The 14502-nt window shown below is 36.5% G+C and overlaps 1 protein-coding gene across 9 annotated transcripts in view; it reads left to right on the top strand.

Annotated features, from left to right (window-relative positions):
• The window catches only part of PCCA (propionyl-CoA carboxylase subunit alpha), a gene marked incomplete at its 5' end in the record, with an annotated part of 354285 nt that overhangs the window by 217247 nt on the left and 122536 nt on the right, over nt 1-14502 (top strand). For all 9 annotated transcript variants that reach the window (XM_079721934.1, XM_079721935.1, XM_079721931.1 and 6 more), the window contains one exon: nt 4099-4201. In XM_079721934.1, coding sequence (XP_079578060.1) covers nt 4099-4201 — 103 coding nt within the window. The remainder of the gene's footprint in view (nt 1-4098; nt 4202-14502) is intronic.

The following is a 14502-nucleotide window of genomic DNA, read 5'->3' as shown; positions in this document are numbered from 1 at the left end:
TGAATGGCCCACTTTTCTGAAGGCCTTTTTCTTCCTGCAAAGATTTGTATGCAGAAGCTGACCTCTGCAGCCGTGGAATGCAGCATATTATTCTTGATCATTTTACAGACCACCCACTGTGAAAGTTATGATGAAGGATTGCTTAATGATTCTTTGACCACTAACATTGTTTTAACTCAGTATTTCACTCCTAAATAGGTAATGGCACAATTGTAAACCAGCATTTCTGAGTGTCTGATACTATGGTTTTGAGATGCTTATAATCCTTGATAACTAAAGATGCTGTTAGTTATGTTTACACAAAATCTGCTTTAACAAATGACATGCAATAGCAACATACTTGAGTTAGTATTCCTTGCACCTTTTTGAGTAAAATGTTCCAGTAAGTTTAAATATATTAGCATTAACATTTGTGACAGTCAGCTGACAGCTTTTTACCATAAAATGTAGAAAAATTTAGTTTAATTGAGCATATTCATTTTGGCTGACTGATGATAATCAAAGTGGACAGGTCTGGGTAAGAGCTGTTATTTGATTTGCTTTGTGAGTAGCTGTTTATGTGAATTCCTTTTTACTGGTTTGTTTGTTTGTTTTTGAAGTAGTAGCTTAAATGGTATCAGCTTTCCAGTTAACTAATAAGTCACATAGATGAAATTTTTGATCAGATGGCAGCCTCTTTCACTAGACAGACACTTCAGTAGAGGGGACTGTTTTCTGTATATCATTACTACAGTGAGTTGAGTAAAGCTCCAAGACTCCCGCCCCTCCACCCCCCCTTTCAGAGAGTTGTTCATAAAATCTTCTTTGAGACTATTTTGGATTTAGTGAATAAATATAATTCTTTTCTAAAATTTAAAATATAACTTTAGGTAATTATTATCATTATAGACATGTTTGTGCTGGTGGAGTTAATTTCATTGTTTCGAAATAATTCTTGTTAATCTGGTTCAATAATTTTGCAGAAATAGAGCACATATACTTTCAGGTTGATATGTATTATTATCTTTATTTATAGTTATAGTTTATTTCTATTGTAGAGCTTATTGATATTTATATTGGGCATATATGCCCAACCCCATCCATTTTATTCAAAAACAAAACAAAACAAACTACTTTCAAACTTATGTAAGGCCAGAAGGAATCTTAGCAAACTTTGTTTGTAGAAGAGTGAACTCATAAAGAGATTCCACAGTTTGTCCCTCTTTTCTTGGTGTCTCAAGGTCTTGCTTTCACAGAGAAGCCTCTTTCTATATGGTTAGAAAAGTGCCGCTTCAGGAGTCATATGCTCAGAAGCAGCAGCAGCTTTCCCCTGTTATCTCACCAACTCTGCTCTGATCCTTATTTTACAGGTGTGGAAATTTTGGTTCAAAAGGATTGAATGAGCTCCTGGTACAATGCTAGTAAGAGAATGGGCTGAGATTAGACCTCAGCCTTTCAACTCAGAAGAGCCTATGCTCTCTCTACAGGTCCTCTTGGGGCAGGTTCTAACACATATGAAACAGATGTGGATCAAAATAAAACAGTGGAAAAATAAATAGTAGTTAGGTTCCAAAGAGTGGCGACTACATCTCGCCACCATCTGTAAGATTGCTTTCTGTGGGAAAATGTGTTCTGCTTTTGAACAGGATGTCAGGATCAACAACTTCCCAAGAAGCCTCTTGGGAAATTGGGCTCCACATTTACTTGAAAAACTTATTGGGCCACTGAATTGTGAAAAGTATTAGGCGTATACTAGAGGTTAAGTAGAAGGGAGATCACTGAAGTTTGTACTATAATTAGGTGAGGAAGATAAATATTCTTTTTGAAAAATCTGTTAGTTTGAGAAGCAGAGAGAAGGAATCTAAAGTTTCCTTAATGGGATTTCAGTTATGGGGGAAAACAAGAGTATAGGCCTAGAGTTGGGACTAATCATCATCATAAAAATGAACACTTATATGCATTATTTAATTTTATCCTCAATACATCACTATGATGCAGACACTATTATACCTTAATTTTATACATAAGGAAACAGACGTTTGCTCAAGGTCAGAGCTGATTAATGACAGAGCTGGGTTTTCTGCCAACTTCGGCAAGTCACTGGCGCCTGAGCTTGTAGCCACTGTGCTTTGTTCCCCTGCTCATGTCAGCTTGGCTCAGTTCGGTTTGTGAAGGAATTTCAGGCCTTGGCCCAGCCGGATGTACAAGTCAGAGAATAATCAGAAATAAAATGAAATGCAAAGAGTGGGGACTTATTTTTTAAGAAACTTGAATGATAGGTTGATTAGTTAAGGTTTAACCTGTTGTAAAATAGAAAACCACGGAACAGTCTTGAACAGGAAAGTGATCTAATTATCGAGGATAGCAGAGTCCAGAAAGCCAGGCTGCACAGTAATCTAGCTGTGAGGTTGTTTCTGTCATCGCAGTACTCCTGAGAGGATGAGGTGTTAACCTCATTTGAAGTTGAACCAGGTGAGCCTAGTGAGGTCATCCACACAGTCCCAGGCAGCCCGGGGGAGCCCGCTCTCCTTCAGTGGCTCACGATGTGTCCCTGGGGAGACACGGTGTCTCCTGTGAGGGGCTTGGCACCTAGTGGATGCTCCACTGCTTCTTTCCCACTTTCCCCCTCAGCCCTTTCTCCCCAGCCTGTGCTGAGGTTTGGGGATATAAAATAAGGCATGATCTTGGGCTTTTAGGAGCTCACAGGCCAATGGGGGAGACTAACATGAACAAGCAAATGCCCTGTGGACAAGGTGCCAACAGAGGCCAGCCTGGATCGCAGAGTCACCCTCCTCCTTTCCCTCCTCTCTGCCCCATATGCCTTCTCGCTCTCTCTCCCCACCCCCACCCCCGCCTCCTGTCCTTCCTCTCTCCTCCCTGTTGTTTTTTCAAGCTCTCATGCGTGAAGCTCTGTCCTCTGAAACAATCCTCTTCAAATTGCCAAAAAAGAATCTTCCAGACCTACAGTGTGCATTAGTCTTGATTTGTTTATGCATTTTTTAACTTTAATTTTTATCTGTGTAGTATTAAAAAGTTTCTTCATCTTCAGAAAATAATTCAGTAAGTAGTGTGCTGAATACAAATATTCACCTAAACTTATTAATCATCCTCCGTTAGACATCGTGACTAGAGGTGATTTGATTCTAATCATAATTCTTTTGACTATGACTTTTTTTATTGACTACACAGAGACTCCTTTGAAATTCAGGGGGGTGTTATATTAAAACGTAGCCTGCAACATTTTTTTAGAACTAAGAATTAAGCCAGAGTCTTGATACTACACGTTTAGTGCTTAGTCAATATTACTTCACAACTATAAATAATGTAAATATGCCATACTTAAATTGGGTTAATTCAGAAATCATTAAAATTTTGTTACTTAGAAATTGGGGAGAAACATTTGTATTCCAAAAATGTTTTTTGTCTCTGGCTGCTTGTCCCAGTTTTTCTGGAGCACGTAATATTGATCACTCACAGGAAAAGACCTGTGTGTTAAGACGAGCATCACTGATGTTGTTTTCTCACCCAGACAAACAAACAAACAAACAAGAAACTGAAACAAAACAATTAGACACAAGGAAACTTTTGGAGGTGATGGATATGTTTATTACCTTGATTGTGGTGATGGTAACATGAGTGAATAAATATGTCCAACTGCATCAAATTGTATACATGTGCAGCTTTCTGCATACGAATTATAACTCAACCTGAAAAAAAGAAAAGATTAGCATTGTAAGGTTTTAAAAACAGTCTTGAACAATGACCAAATATTGAAAAGAAATATTTACATTGCTTAAAGGAGGTTAATTTTTGAAGGACTGTCAAAATTAAGCAGCTCAAATTCATAGACAAGGTGATGGTACCACAATTATTTCAGAATGCTGTTGTCTTTGGAGTGTGTGTGTATGTGTGTATGTGTGTGTGTGTTCTTTTTCGGTTTTAATCTCTCTAGTTTCCATCTTAAAGCTTTTTTCCAAGGATAGAACCTTGTGAAATAAAATGTTCTGAAATGCAGGGTTTGGTGGTTTTACTTTGCACACTTAATGTCAAAGGAAAATCAGTTTACTGAGAGAGAATAATGTAAAATTATTAACTCTTTTTCTTTTCTTTCTACTTCAGAGTGCCTATTGTAAAACCACAAGTGGCCAACTGGGAGCTCTCAGTAAAATTGCATGATGAAGTTTATACTGTGGTAGCGTCCAACAGTGGGCCAACATTCTCTGTGAGTTTTATTTTTTTATTTTTGATAATCTTGAAATTACCTGTGAATATTTAAAACAATTTTTAACACATTCCATGAGTCTCATCTTTTGAATCTAGAACATAGCTATGTATCTGTTTCATCTTCTTTAGGAAGCTGAATGTAAATGGAAATTTTTGTCTCTTATGTTAAAGAGGAAATGTATTCCCAGACTTAGCCACATTCTAAACCCGCTTCCTGACACCTGCTTCATTTTTCTTTTGTTATTGAAAAGTAATACTTTTGCTTTTGTTATAGAGAAGAGCATCTTTAATGATAATTCCAAATGTATGATAGCTGTGTTTCTTTTAAAACAAGTAATCTGAAGCCTCATATAACATTTTCTTGAGATTTCATGTTGTGAGACATTCTTTAGGCTAAATTTACCTGACAGTGACGTTCCTTTTGTTTAGAAGAACTTAAACGCCTTGGATAGTATCCATGACAGAACTGCTTTAGTTTAATATTCATCTTCTGTGATATGAATGACATGTTTAAATTCTACGGTTTAAGATTGCCAGAAAAATACCATGAAGAGTTACTGCTTTATTTATTTATTCATTCATTCATTCATTCATGCATGCATGCATGCCACACGGCTTGTGGGATATTAGTTCCCCACAGGGATTGAACCCAGGCCCCAGCAGTGAAAGTGCCGAGTCCTAACCACTGGATCGCCAGGGAATTCCCAAGAGTTACTGTTATAACTTGGGTCCTTTTATACTTTGAGCATGAACCCACAGAAGCTGTTATATAGTTATATAGTTAGTATTAATGAATATTATATGTTCATTATATGTAGTATATAAGTTAGTATAATGAATATTAATCTACATTTCTCCTCTCATGGCTAAGTTGTATTGAAATGTCATTTTATTGGGGGGAAATGACTTTTCATCAAAAGATTTAAACAGGATATGAAAATCAAAGTAATATAATTTCATTGAAACAACACCTGGAGAGGCTTGAAGTATTTGGCAGATTCTTGATCCCAGGTAGAAAATACTGCATCAAGAATTAATGAGAATTGGGGTTCCCTGGTGGCGCAGTGGTTGAGAGTCTGCCTGCCGATGCAGGGGACCCGGGTTCGTGCCCCGGTCCGGGAAGATCCCACATGCCGCGGAGCGACTAGGCCGGTGAGCCATGGCCACTGAGCCTGCGCTCCGCAATGGGAGAGGCCACAGCAGTGAGAGGCCCGCGTACTGCAAAAAAAAAAAAAAAAAAAAAAGATTTAATGAGAATTCATTTATTCAGCAAATACTTATTACATGCCTACCGTGTGCTAGGTAAGTATGAGGCTGTTACACTGGAGAAGGTGACATTCTCTGTGATCATCAGAGTCACAAGTAAATGAGATTAATTCCTGAATTAAGGGTGGTCTCCTTGGTTGTCTTTAAATTTTGTGATTCATTCTGTATGCCAAAATTGCTAAAGCATTTGTTACTAAAAGATATTTCGCTTAGCTGTCTTAAAACGAAAACTATGATAGAGTTAAACAGTGGTCTTATGATATATTTTGTATGAATTTATGTGGTTCTTTATGTTCCTCCTTTCTATCTGATTATTTTTAAAAATAGCTTTGTAAGTGGACACTTAACTGTACACCAGGTTGAGTAACAAGTTACATGTATTGAATAGTAAAAAATATTATAGTGTAGCATTTTCCTCAGGGAAGGTTAACTCTACAAAAATGTAGACTTTAGCATAATTTTCAGTTCTGTACTGAGTCACCACTGAAGTGTTATTCTTAATCTGATACTCTGATACAATGTTTCTCTAAGCAGTGCCTTGCCTTAATAAGAAAACTGCCTAGATTACTTCTTAGAGCTGTTATTTCTTTGGGCTTGTTTCAGATTCTGTGTTGGAAAGCTAGAGGCCATTGGCTTGACAGCTCAAGTGGTGTCTTTTGAATTTTTCCTGTAGAATTACCCCCTGTTTTACTTTTTAGCTCATGAAGAAAGTAGGTTTATTCAAAAAACACATCAAAATTAATGCATTAAAAATTTCCCTGGAAAATATCCACCTTGATATATAGTATCAAAAACTACTTCTTGTATGTATTGGCTTAGCTACTATCAGAAGCATCAAACCTAATAAAAATGGAGTATTACTGATAGTATATCCCTTTTTCCTAACTGTATTTGGGCCGAGCTTCATTTGACATCAGTATTATGAAAGGAGACAAGCTGAATAGTGTCACCCTCTGCCACATCAACAGAAAATTAATCAGCCTAGAGGTGACAGTCCAGGTTAATGACCCAAGAGGTAGTACATACTTGTTTACCTCACAGTAATGTGTTCACGTTTTCTAAAGTTCTTTTATTAAAAACTTTTTAAAAATTATAAGGTATTTCAAGTGAGGAAAATATAGCAAATGTACAAATCTGCTGTATAGGTCTCCTATTACAACAGAAAAACACCCCTAGATACAGTGAAATCTCTTCTTTACATCATCCCATCTGCCTCTTCCTGCCTAGCGATGACAGCTGTCCTCAAGGTATCACGTGTCTTTCTTGTACATGTTGTTACACTTCATTGTGCCATAATAATAGTGAAACATTTCATGTACCATAATCATAGTGAAAAAGAAAATTGTGAAAAATATATATACTTAATGATACCATTTATGTAAGATTTAAAAACACACAAAGCAAAAACAGTTCAATTTACAATAGCACCAAAAAGAATAAGATTACTTAGGAATAAACTTAAGACGTAGAGGACAAAGACTTGTACACTGGAAACAACAAAAATGTTGCTGAAAGAAATTAAAGAGGACACAAATAAATGGAAATCCATCTCATGTTCATGTATTGGAAGACTTAATGTTGCTATAAATGTTAATATTATCCAAAGCGATCTACAGATTCAGTGTCATCCCTATCAAAATCCCAACTGAGTTTTTGCAGAAATGGAAAAAAATCCAGAAATTCATATGGAATCTCAAGGGACCCCAAATAGTTAAAACAATTTTGAAAAAGAAGAACAAAGTTGGAGAGCTCACACTTCCTGATTTCAAAATTTATTACAAAACTGCAGTAATCAAAACTGGTACACTAGTAAGACAGACACATAGACCAATAGAATAGAATTGAGAGCCAAAAATAAACTGTTGGATATATAATCAAGTGATTTTTTAAAAATAAATTTATTATTTATTATTTTTGGCTGCATTGGGTTTTTGTTGCTGTGTGTGGGCTTTTCTCTAGTTGCAGCGAGCAGGGGCTACTCTTTGTTGCGGTGCGAGGGCTTCTCATTGTGGTGGCTTCTTTTGTTGTGGAGCACAGGCTTAGTTGCTCTGCGGCATGTGGGATCTTCCCAGACCAGGGCTTGAACCCTTGTCCCCTGCATTGGCAGGTGGATTCTTAACCACTGTGCCACCAGGGAAGTCCCTATAATCAAGTGATTTTTTTTTTTTTTTTTTTTTTTTTTTTGCGGTATGCGGGCATCTCACTGCTGTGGCCTCTCCCGTTGCGGAGCACAGGCCCTGAACACGCAGGCTCAGCGGCCATGGCTCACGGGCCCAGCCGCTCCACGGCATGTGGGATCCTCCTGGACCAGGGCACGAACCCGCGTCCCCTGCATCAGCAGGCGGAATCTCAACCACTGCGCCACCAGGGAAGCCCTAATCAAGTGATTTTTGACAGGAGTGCCAAGACCATTCCATAAGGAAAGGACAGTCTTTTCAACAAATAGTACTAGGAAAAGTGGATATCCACATGCAAAAGAATGAAGTTGGACCCTTACCTTACACCTCATGCAAAATTAACTCAAAATGTATTGAAGACCTAAATGTAAAAGCTAAAGCTGTAAAACTCATAGAAGAAAATAGGGGGAAATCCTCATGATGTTGGATTTGATAATTTCTTGGGTATGACATCAAAAGCATAGGCAGCAAAAGAAAAATAGTTAAGTTAGACTACATCAAAATTTAAAACTTTTGTGCATCAAAGGCAACGAGTGAAAAGGCAGTCCATGGAATGGGAGAAAATATTTGCATATATGTGATATATTTCCCTGTTATTCAGAATATATAAAGAACTCAACAGCCAAAGAAACAACCTGATTTAAAAATGGGCAATGGACTTGAATAGACATTTCTCCAGAGAAGATATACAGATGACCAACAAGCACATGAAAAGATGCTCAACATTGATGATCATTAAGGAAACACAAATCAAAACTATAATTGGAGATAACTCACAGCAGTTAGGATGGCCACCATTAAAAAAAGAAGGAAAAAAAAAAAAAACCTCCAGAAAATAATAAGTGCTGGTGAGGAGGAGAGAAACTGGAACCCTTGTGCACTCTTGGTGCAGCTGCTGTGGAAGACAGTATTGTGGTTCTTCAAAAAAAATTAAAAGTAGAGCTATCATATGATCCAGCAATTCCAGTGCTGGTGTGGAGGAGAGAAACTGGAACCCTTGTGCACTCTTGGTGCAGCTGCTGTGGAAGACAGTATTGTGGTTCTTCAAAAAAAATTAAAAGTAGAGCTATCATATGATCCAGCAATTCCAGTGCTAGGTGTTTATCCAAAAAATTGAAAGCAGGGTCTTGAAGAGATATTTGAACACTCATGTTTAGCAGCCTTATTCACAATAGCCAAGAGGTGGAAGCAACCCAAGGGTCCAGTGACAAGTGAATGGGTAAATAAAATATGTTATATACATAAAATGAAATATTATTTAGCCTTTAAAAGGAAGAAAATTCTGACACCTTTTGTCAGAATTCATTACAAATTTGATACAAACCAATGTAAATTAGTATTTTAGTGAAAAAATTTTAAAGTAGGGAGGATGAAAATTTGGGGAAATAAAGCAGTGAAGAAGCAGTAGAAGATAAAGTATTTTATGTGTTTTAGGTTTTTATTCTAACTGAATACAAGTGTCAGAATGAATAGCAGAATTAAGAAGTATATGACCTGGTAAATACAAAGTTGAAATATTATGTAGCTTATTAAGATGATAAACTCATAAATGTAAAAAACAAATTGATTTTTTATCTCTAATATATTCATGATTCCCAAGATATTTTCCACTTTTCTTTTATTCTGCATAACACAAAACTGCTCAAAATAGTTCAGGATAAAAGAAAAGAGTAATGTGTTTATCTTAAAGATGATGGACTAAATTCATATTGAAGACAATTCACTTTGAAGAAAAATGTCAGAGTACTCTTGATGTGAAGAAAATTAGCTTAGAAATTTGGTCTTCCCAAGGATGAAAAATGAGCACTGTACATGCACTGAAAAAAATTTTTTGTCCAATATTTCATGTTAACTACTAATAAACTAGAAAAAAGTTATATATGATCCTCGATATTGAATTAGATATTCTTTGTAACAGTGATCCACTGATAGACATTTTTCTATGGACCTTGTAAACTGCTTCTTAAGAATAACCAGAATCTTTAGACTATTGAATTTTGGCATATCAATGTAATTTTTGTGCTAATGGTTATAAAGAAAAATCTAAATGATCTAAAATAACATTTAGTATTAAGGTCAAGGAAAATAATACTTTGGTTTTTAAAAAACTCCTTCAGTTTATTTTCCTAATTTTTTTTTTCTTTTATTTGCTTCTTATAGAAAGGTCAAAAGCTACCTTTTTTTTTTTTTTTTTTTTTTTTTTTGTGGTACGCGGGCCTCTCACTGTTGTGGCCTCTCCCATTGCGGAGCACAGGCTCCGGACGCGCAGGCTCAGCGGCCATGGCTCACGGGCCCAGCCGCTCCGCGGCATGTGGGATCTTCCCAGACCGGGGCACGAACCCGCTTCCCCTGCATCGGCAGGCGGACTCTCAACCACTGCGCCACCAGGGAAGCCCAAAAAGCTACCTTTTTGATAGGCATAAAACTTTGCTACCATTTTAAATTACAGTCACAATCCTTTCATTCTTTCAACTTCAAGTAAGTTTTGTATTGGTAAAATTTATATTAGAAGTTAAATGGTGGGACTTCCCTGGTGGCGCAGTGGTTAAGAATCCGCCTGCCAATGCAGGGGACATGGGTTCAATCCCTGGCCCTGGAAGATCCCACATGCCACGGAGCAGCTAAGCCCGTGGGCCACAACTAATGAGCCTGCACTCTAGAGCCCGCGAGCCACAACTACTGAGCCCGTGCGCCACAACTACTGAAGCCCACACGCCTAGAGCCCACGCCCCGCAACAAGAGAAGCCACCGTGATGAGAAGCCCATGCACCGCAACGAAGAGTAGCCCCTGCTCGCAGCAACTAGAGAGAAAGCCTGTGCGCAGCAACGAAGAGCCAATGCAGCCAAAAGTAAATTAAAAAAAAAAAAGTTAAAGGGCAAAGATTCACTTCTGGAACAGCAGCAAGCCAACTATAATTGCTGAATATTATTAAAAAAATCTCTGCAGAGTATATGTTATTGTATGTCGAAAATTCTACGAAACCCATTAAGAATCTACTACAAATAGTAAACAAATTTAGCAAGGGTACAGGATACAAAATAAATATATAAAAATCAAGTGTATTTCTATGCACTTTCAGTGAACCATCCAAAAATAAAATTATGAAAACCATTTCATTAACAAGAGCATCAAAAGAATAAAATACTTAGGAGTAAATTTAACAAAAGAAATGCAAACCTATACTGTGAAAACTACAAACTATTGAAAAATAAGATCTGAATAAATAGAGAACATTTCATATTCATGAATTAAATGACTAAATATTAAGATGGCAGTACTTCCCAAATTGGTCTACAGATTCAGTGTAATTCCTATCAGAATCCAAGCTTTATTTTTGTCAGAAATTGGCAAGGTGATACTATTAACATTCAAATAGAAATGTAAGGAATCCAGAATAGCCAAAATAATCTTGAAAAAAAGAACAAAGTTGTAGAACTTAGTTCCCCCTTTCAAAACTTATTACAAAATTGTCTTGAAATCAAGACAGTGTAGTGTTTGCATAAAGAAACATACAGATCAATAGAATAAAAATGAGAATCCAGAAGCAAATCCATAAATGTATTGTCAAGTGATTTTTGACGAAGGTACCAGAATAATTCAGTGGGGAAAGAATAATCTTTTCAACAAATGGTGCTGGAATAATTGGGTATCCATATGTAGAAGAATGAAGTTGGGTCCCTACCTCGTAGAGTTAATATAAAAAAATTAACCCAAGGGACTTCCCTGGTGGTCCAGTGGTAAAGAATCCGCCTTCCAATGTGGGGGATGCAGGTTCAATCCCTGGTTGGGGGACTAAGATCCCACATGCCACGGGGCAGCTGAACCCATGCGCCACAACTACTGAGCTCGCGCACCTCAACGAGAGAATCCGTGTGCCACAAACTAAAGAGCCCACATGCTCTGGAGCCCGCACGCCACAACTAGAGAAGAGAAAACCTGCATGCCACAACTAGGGAGAAGCCCGCATGCAGCAACAAAAGATCCTGCATGCTTTAATGAAGATCCTGCGTGGTGCAACCAAGACCCAACACAGCCCCCCCCCAAAAATTAACCCCAAATGGATAAAAGACGTAAATAGAGCAACAAAACTCTTAGAAGGAAACATAGGGGTACATCTTCATGACCTTGCATGTGGCATTGGTTTCTTAGATTTGACACCAAGAGCATAAGCAATAAAAGAAAAAAATAGATAAATTGATGTTTGTCAAAATTTAAAACTTTGCTTCAAAGGATACTAACAAGAAATTGAAAAGACAAACCACAGAATGGGAAAAAATATTTGCAAATCATATATCCAGTGAAGCACTTGTATTTAAAGTACTTAAAGAACACTTAAGACTTAATAAAGACAACCCAATATAAAAATGGGCAAAGAACCTGAACAGACATTTCTGAAAGAAAATATCCGGTTGCCAATAAGCAAATGCACAGGTGCTCAAAATCATTAGTCATCAGGGAAATGCAAATCAAAACCACAATGAGATATCACCTCACACCCACTAGAATGGCTATAATAAGAAAATCAGATAATAACAAATATTGATGAAGATGTAGAGAAATTGGAGCCCTCATACACTGTTGGGGGGAGTGTAAAATGGTGCAACCACTTTGGAAAACAATCTCGCATTTCCTCAAAAGGTTAAACATCTGGGTTATCCAGAACCTTGACTCAGTTCTGTCATGAGTATTTTATCATGAATATTTAAGTAAGTATTTTTAGACTTATTTATATCCTTGTTACTGTGGTGGATATATTTTACCTTTTAAATAATATTTCAAATAATAATTTTTCCAAATAATAGTTCTTGGGCTAGATGTCAGCAACTAAAAGACAAATTAAATAGTATATGTTTGTTTACCCTTTCTGAAAATAATTTGATAACATTGATATTCTCCAGTCTACTAATTCTGCATCTAGATATCCATCCCAAGGAAGCAGTGAAAATTTGCTAATATGCACATGGTATTGTGTTGTGGGGGGGAGATGAATTAATGGCAGTTTACCTTAGAGATATCCACATAAACAGTCTCTACTTATGATGGTAAGGGAGACTTGAAAGTGATTAAAATACAGAGATAAATGCTTTAATGGAGGTGCCTTCCACTAATTAAATCTGTGAGAAAGAGAGAGCTAAGGACTCAACTGCCTGGGGGAAAGGAAAGATGCAGGGGGAGATGAAGAAGTTCTAGATGGCAGAGATGACGAATGAATAACCATTTAGAACATGATTTATACATAAGCCAGGACTTGCCTCTAAATCAGGGTATAAGAAGGTGAGGAAAAACATTGGGACATGGTGGCATGGGAGAGCAAAGCTTGTTGAAAAATCGACATCTTTTGTAGATAATTTTAGTTTTTTATTATGGGAGTATTTTTCTTTATTGTTATTTATTTTCCAGAAATAGTAGAGTGAGAAAAGGATTTCCCTGTCTTGTTGTAGTTGTATTATTGTTTCTGATACATATTTTAGCCTATTCAAAGGCATTTTCATGAGGCAACTGATTACTCTGGTCTATTCTATTGAGTATGTTCCTTGTCTCAAGCACTGTGGTAAACACTTTACATATGTTGTTCTAAATGAGATGGTGGTAAGCAACAAGGTAGATGTTATTAGCCTTAGTTTACAGAAGAGTTGGAAACTGAGGTTCAGAAATACTAAGTAAGGTAGCTGAAGTCACACAGCTTGGGAGTGTAGAATCCAAGATTAAACGCAGGTCAGTATGATTCCAAGGCCTGTGAACTAGTACTTCTCTGTATCTAACTTTACAAAGTAGTTTTGCTAGAGAAAATTCTGAGAAATAGTAGCACTGACATGGAAAATTAGCTCTGTCAGACTGTGGATAAATCTTTGTTAATATAAGGAATAGTACACTTACTTCTACCCAAAACAGTTTTGTCACATGATAAGAGGAATTTTCTTTGTGATTGTTGAACATTGAGGCTCAAGTCATACCATTTAAAGGAAGCATAGAAGGCATTGCAAGGACATGAATGAATCACACAGTATTACACACACAGTGTACAGTTTTAGAAAATATACAATTAGAGATACTGGTTAAGAGTAACTGCCAGAAAGCACTTTTAGTATCTTACTACCTCTTGTAGATGTTGACATATTTTTCAAATTATGTTAAAATTCAAAATATTGATTTTTAGTGGTGATTTTACAGTCTTGTCCAAGTAAGTAATAATTTTTTAGAGCCATACAAGGTTTGAAATAGGTAAGATTTTTTGCATCTAACAGATTTTGTTTTAATAATGTTCATTTTGGTTGATGTAAAATTGTCTCAACTTTAGATGCTTGTGGTGGAGGGAGGGAAATGTTTTGTAGTAGTCATATCATTGAAATTACCAACCTATATTTTTCTTCTCAAAGAAAGAATATGGTGATGAACATAAGAATAAAAAATAATAATTACATATGGATGCATAATAAGAAATAATTATATACGTATTGTTTGAGGTTTTTCTTTCTCTAATATAGCCAACCCTTTCCCATTTGTTCTACCACCGTGCATTTTATTCTAGATTTCTTGACTAAGAAAACATTTCACCAGTTTGTTTTGATACTCAGAGAGCATTTTGAAATTGTGGTTTTAAGTAAAGCTATTTAAGTATTTTTTATGTAACATTTTCATAAAGATGAAGAATTAAATGAACTTAGCATATACCAATAAATAATCTTGTACACAAATTAACGTTTTCTTTATGTTTTCAAATATTAATGAAAAGAACCTTAAATGTATCTTCAATAGAGTTTATACCTGCATTGTACGTCATAATCTGTTTCTTTTATCCCATTTGTAGAGAGTAATGCTAAATCATGCAGTTACTGGAATTTGTATAGGGACATG

The sequence above is a fragment of the Hyperoodon ampullatus genome (genome assembly GCF_949752795.1).
Source record: "Hyperoodon ampullatus genome assembly, chromosome: 16".
NCBI classification, from domain to species: Eukaryota; Metazoa; Chordata; class Mammalia; order Artiodactyla; family Ziphiidae; genus Hyperoodon; species Hyperoodon ampullatus.
The sequence above is the reverse complement of the archived record's forward strand: the minus strand, read 5'-3'. Positions and strand labels throughout refer to the sequence as shown.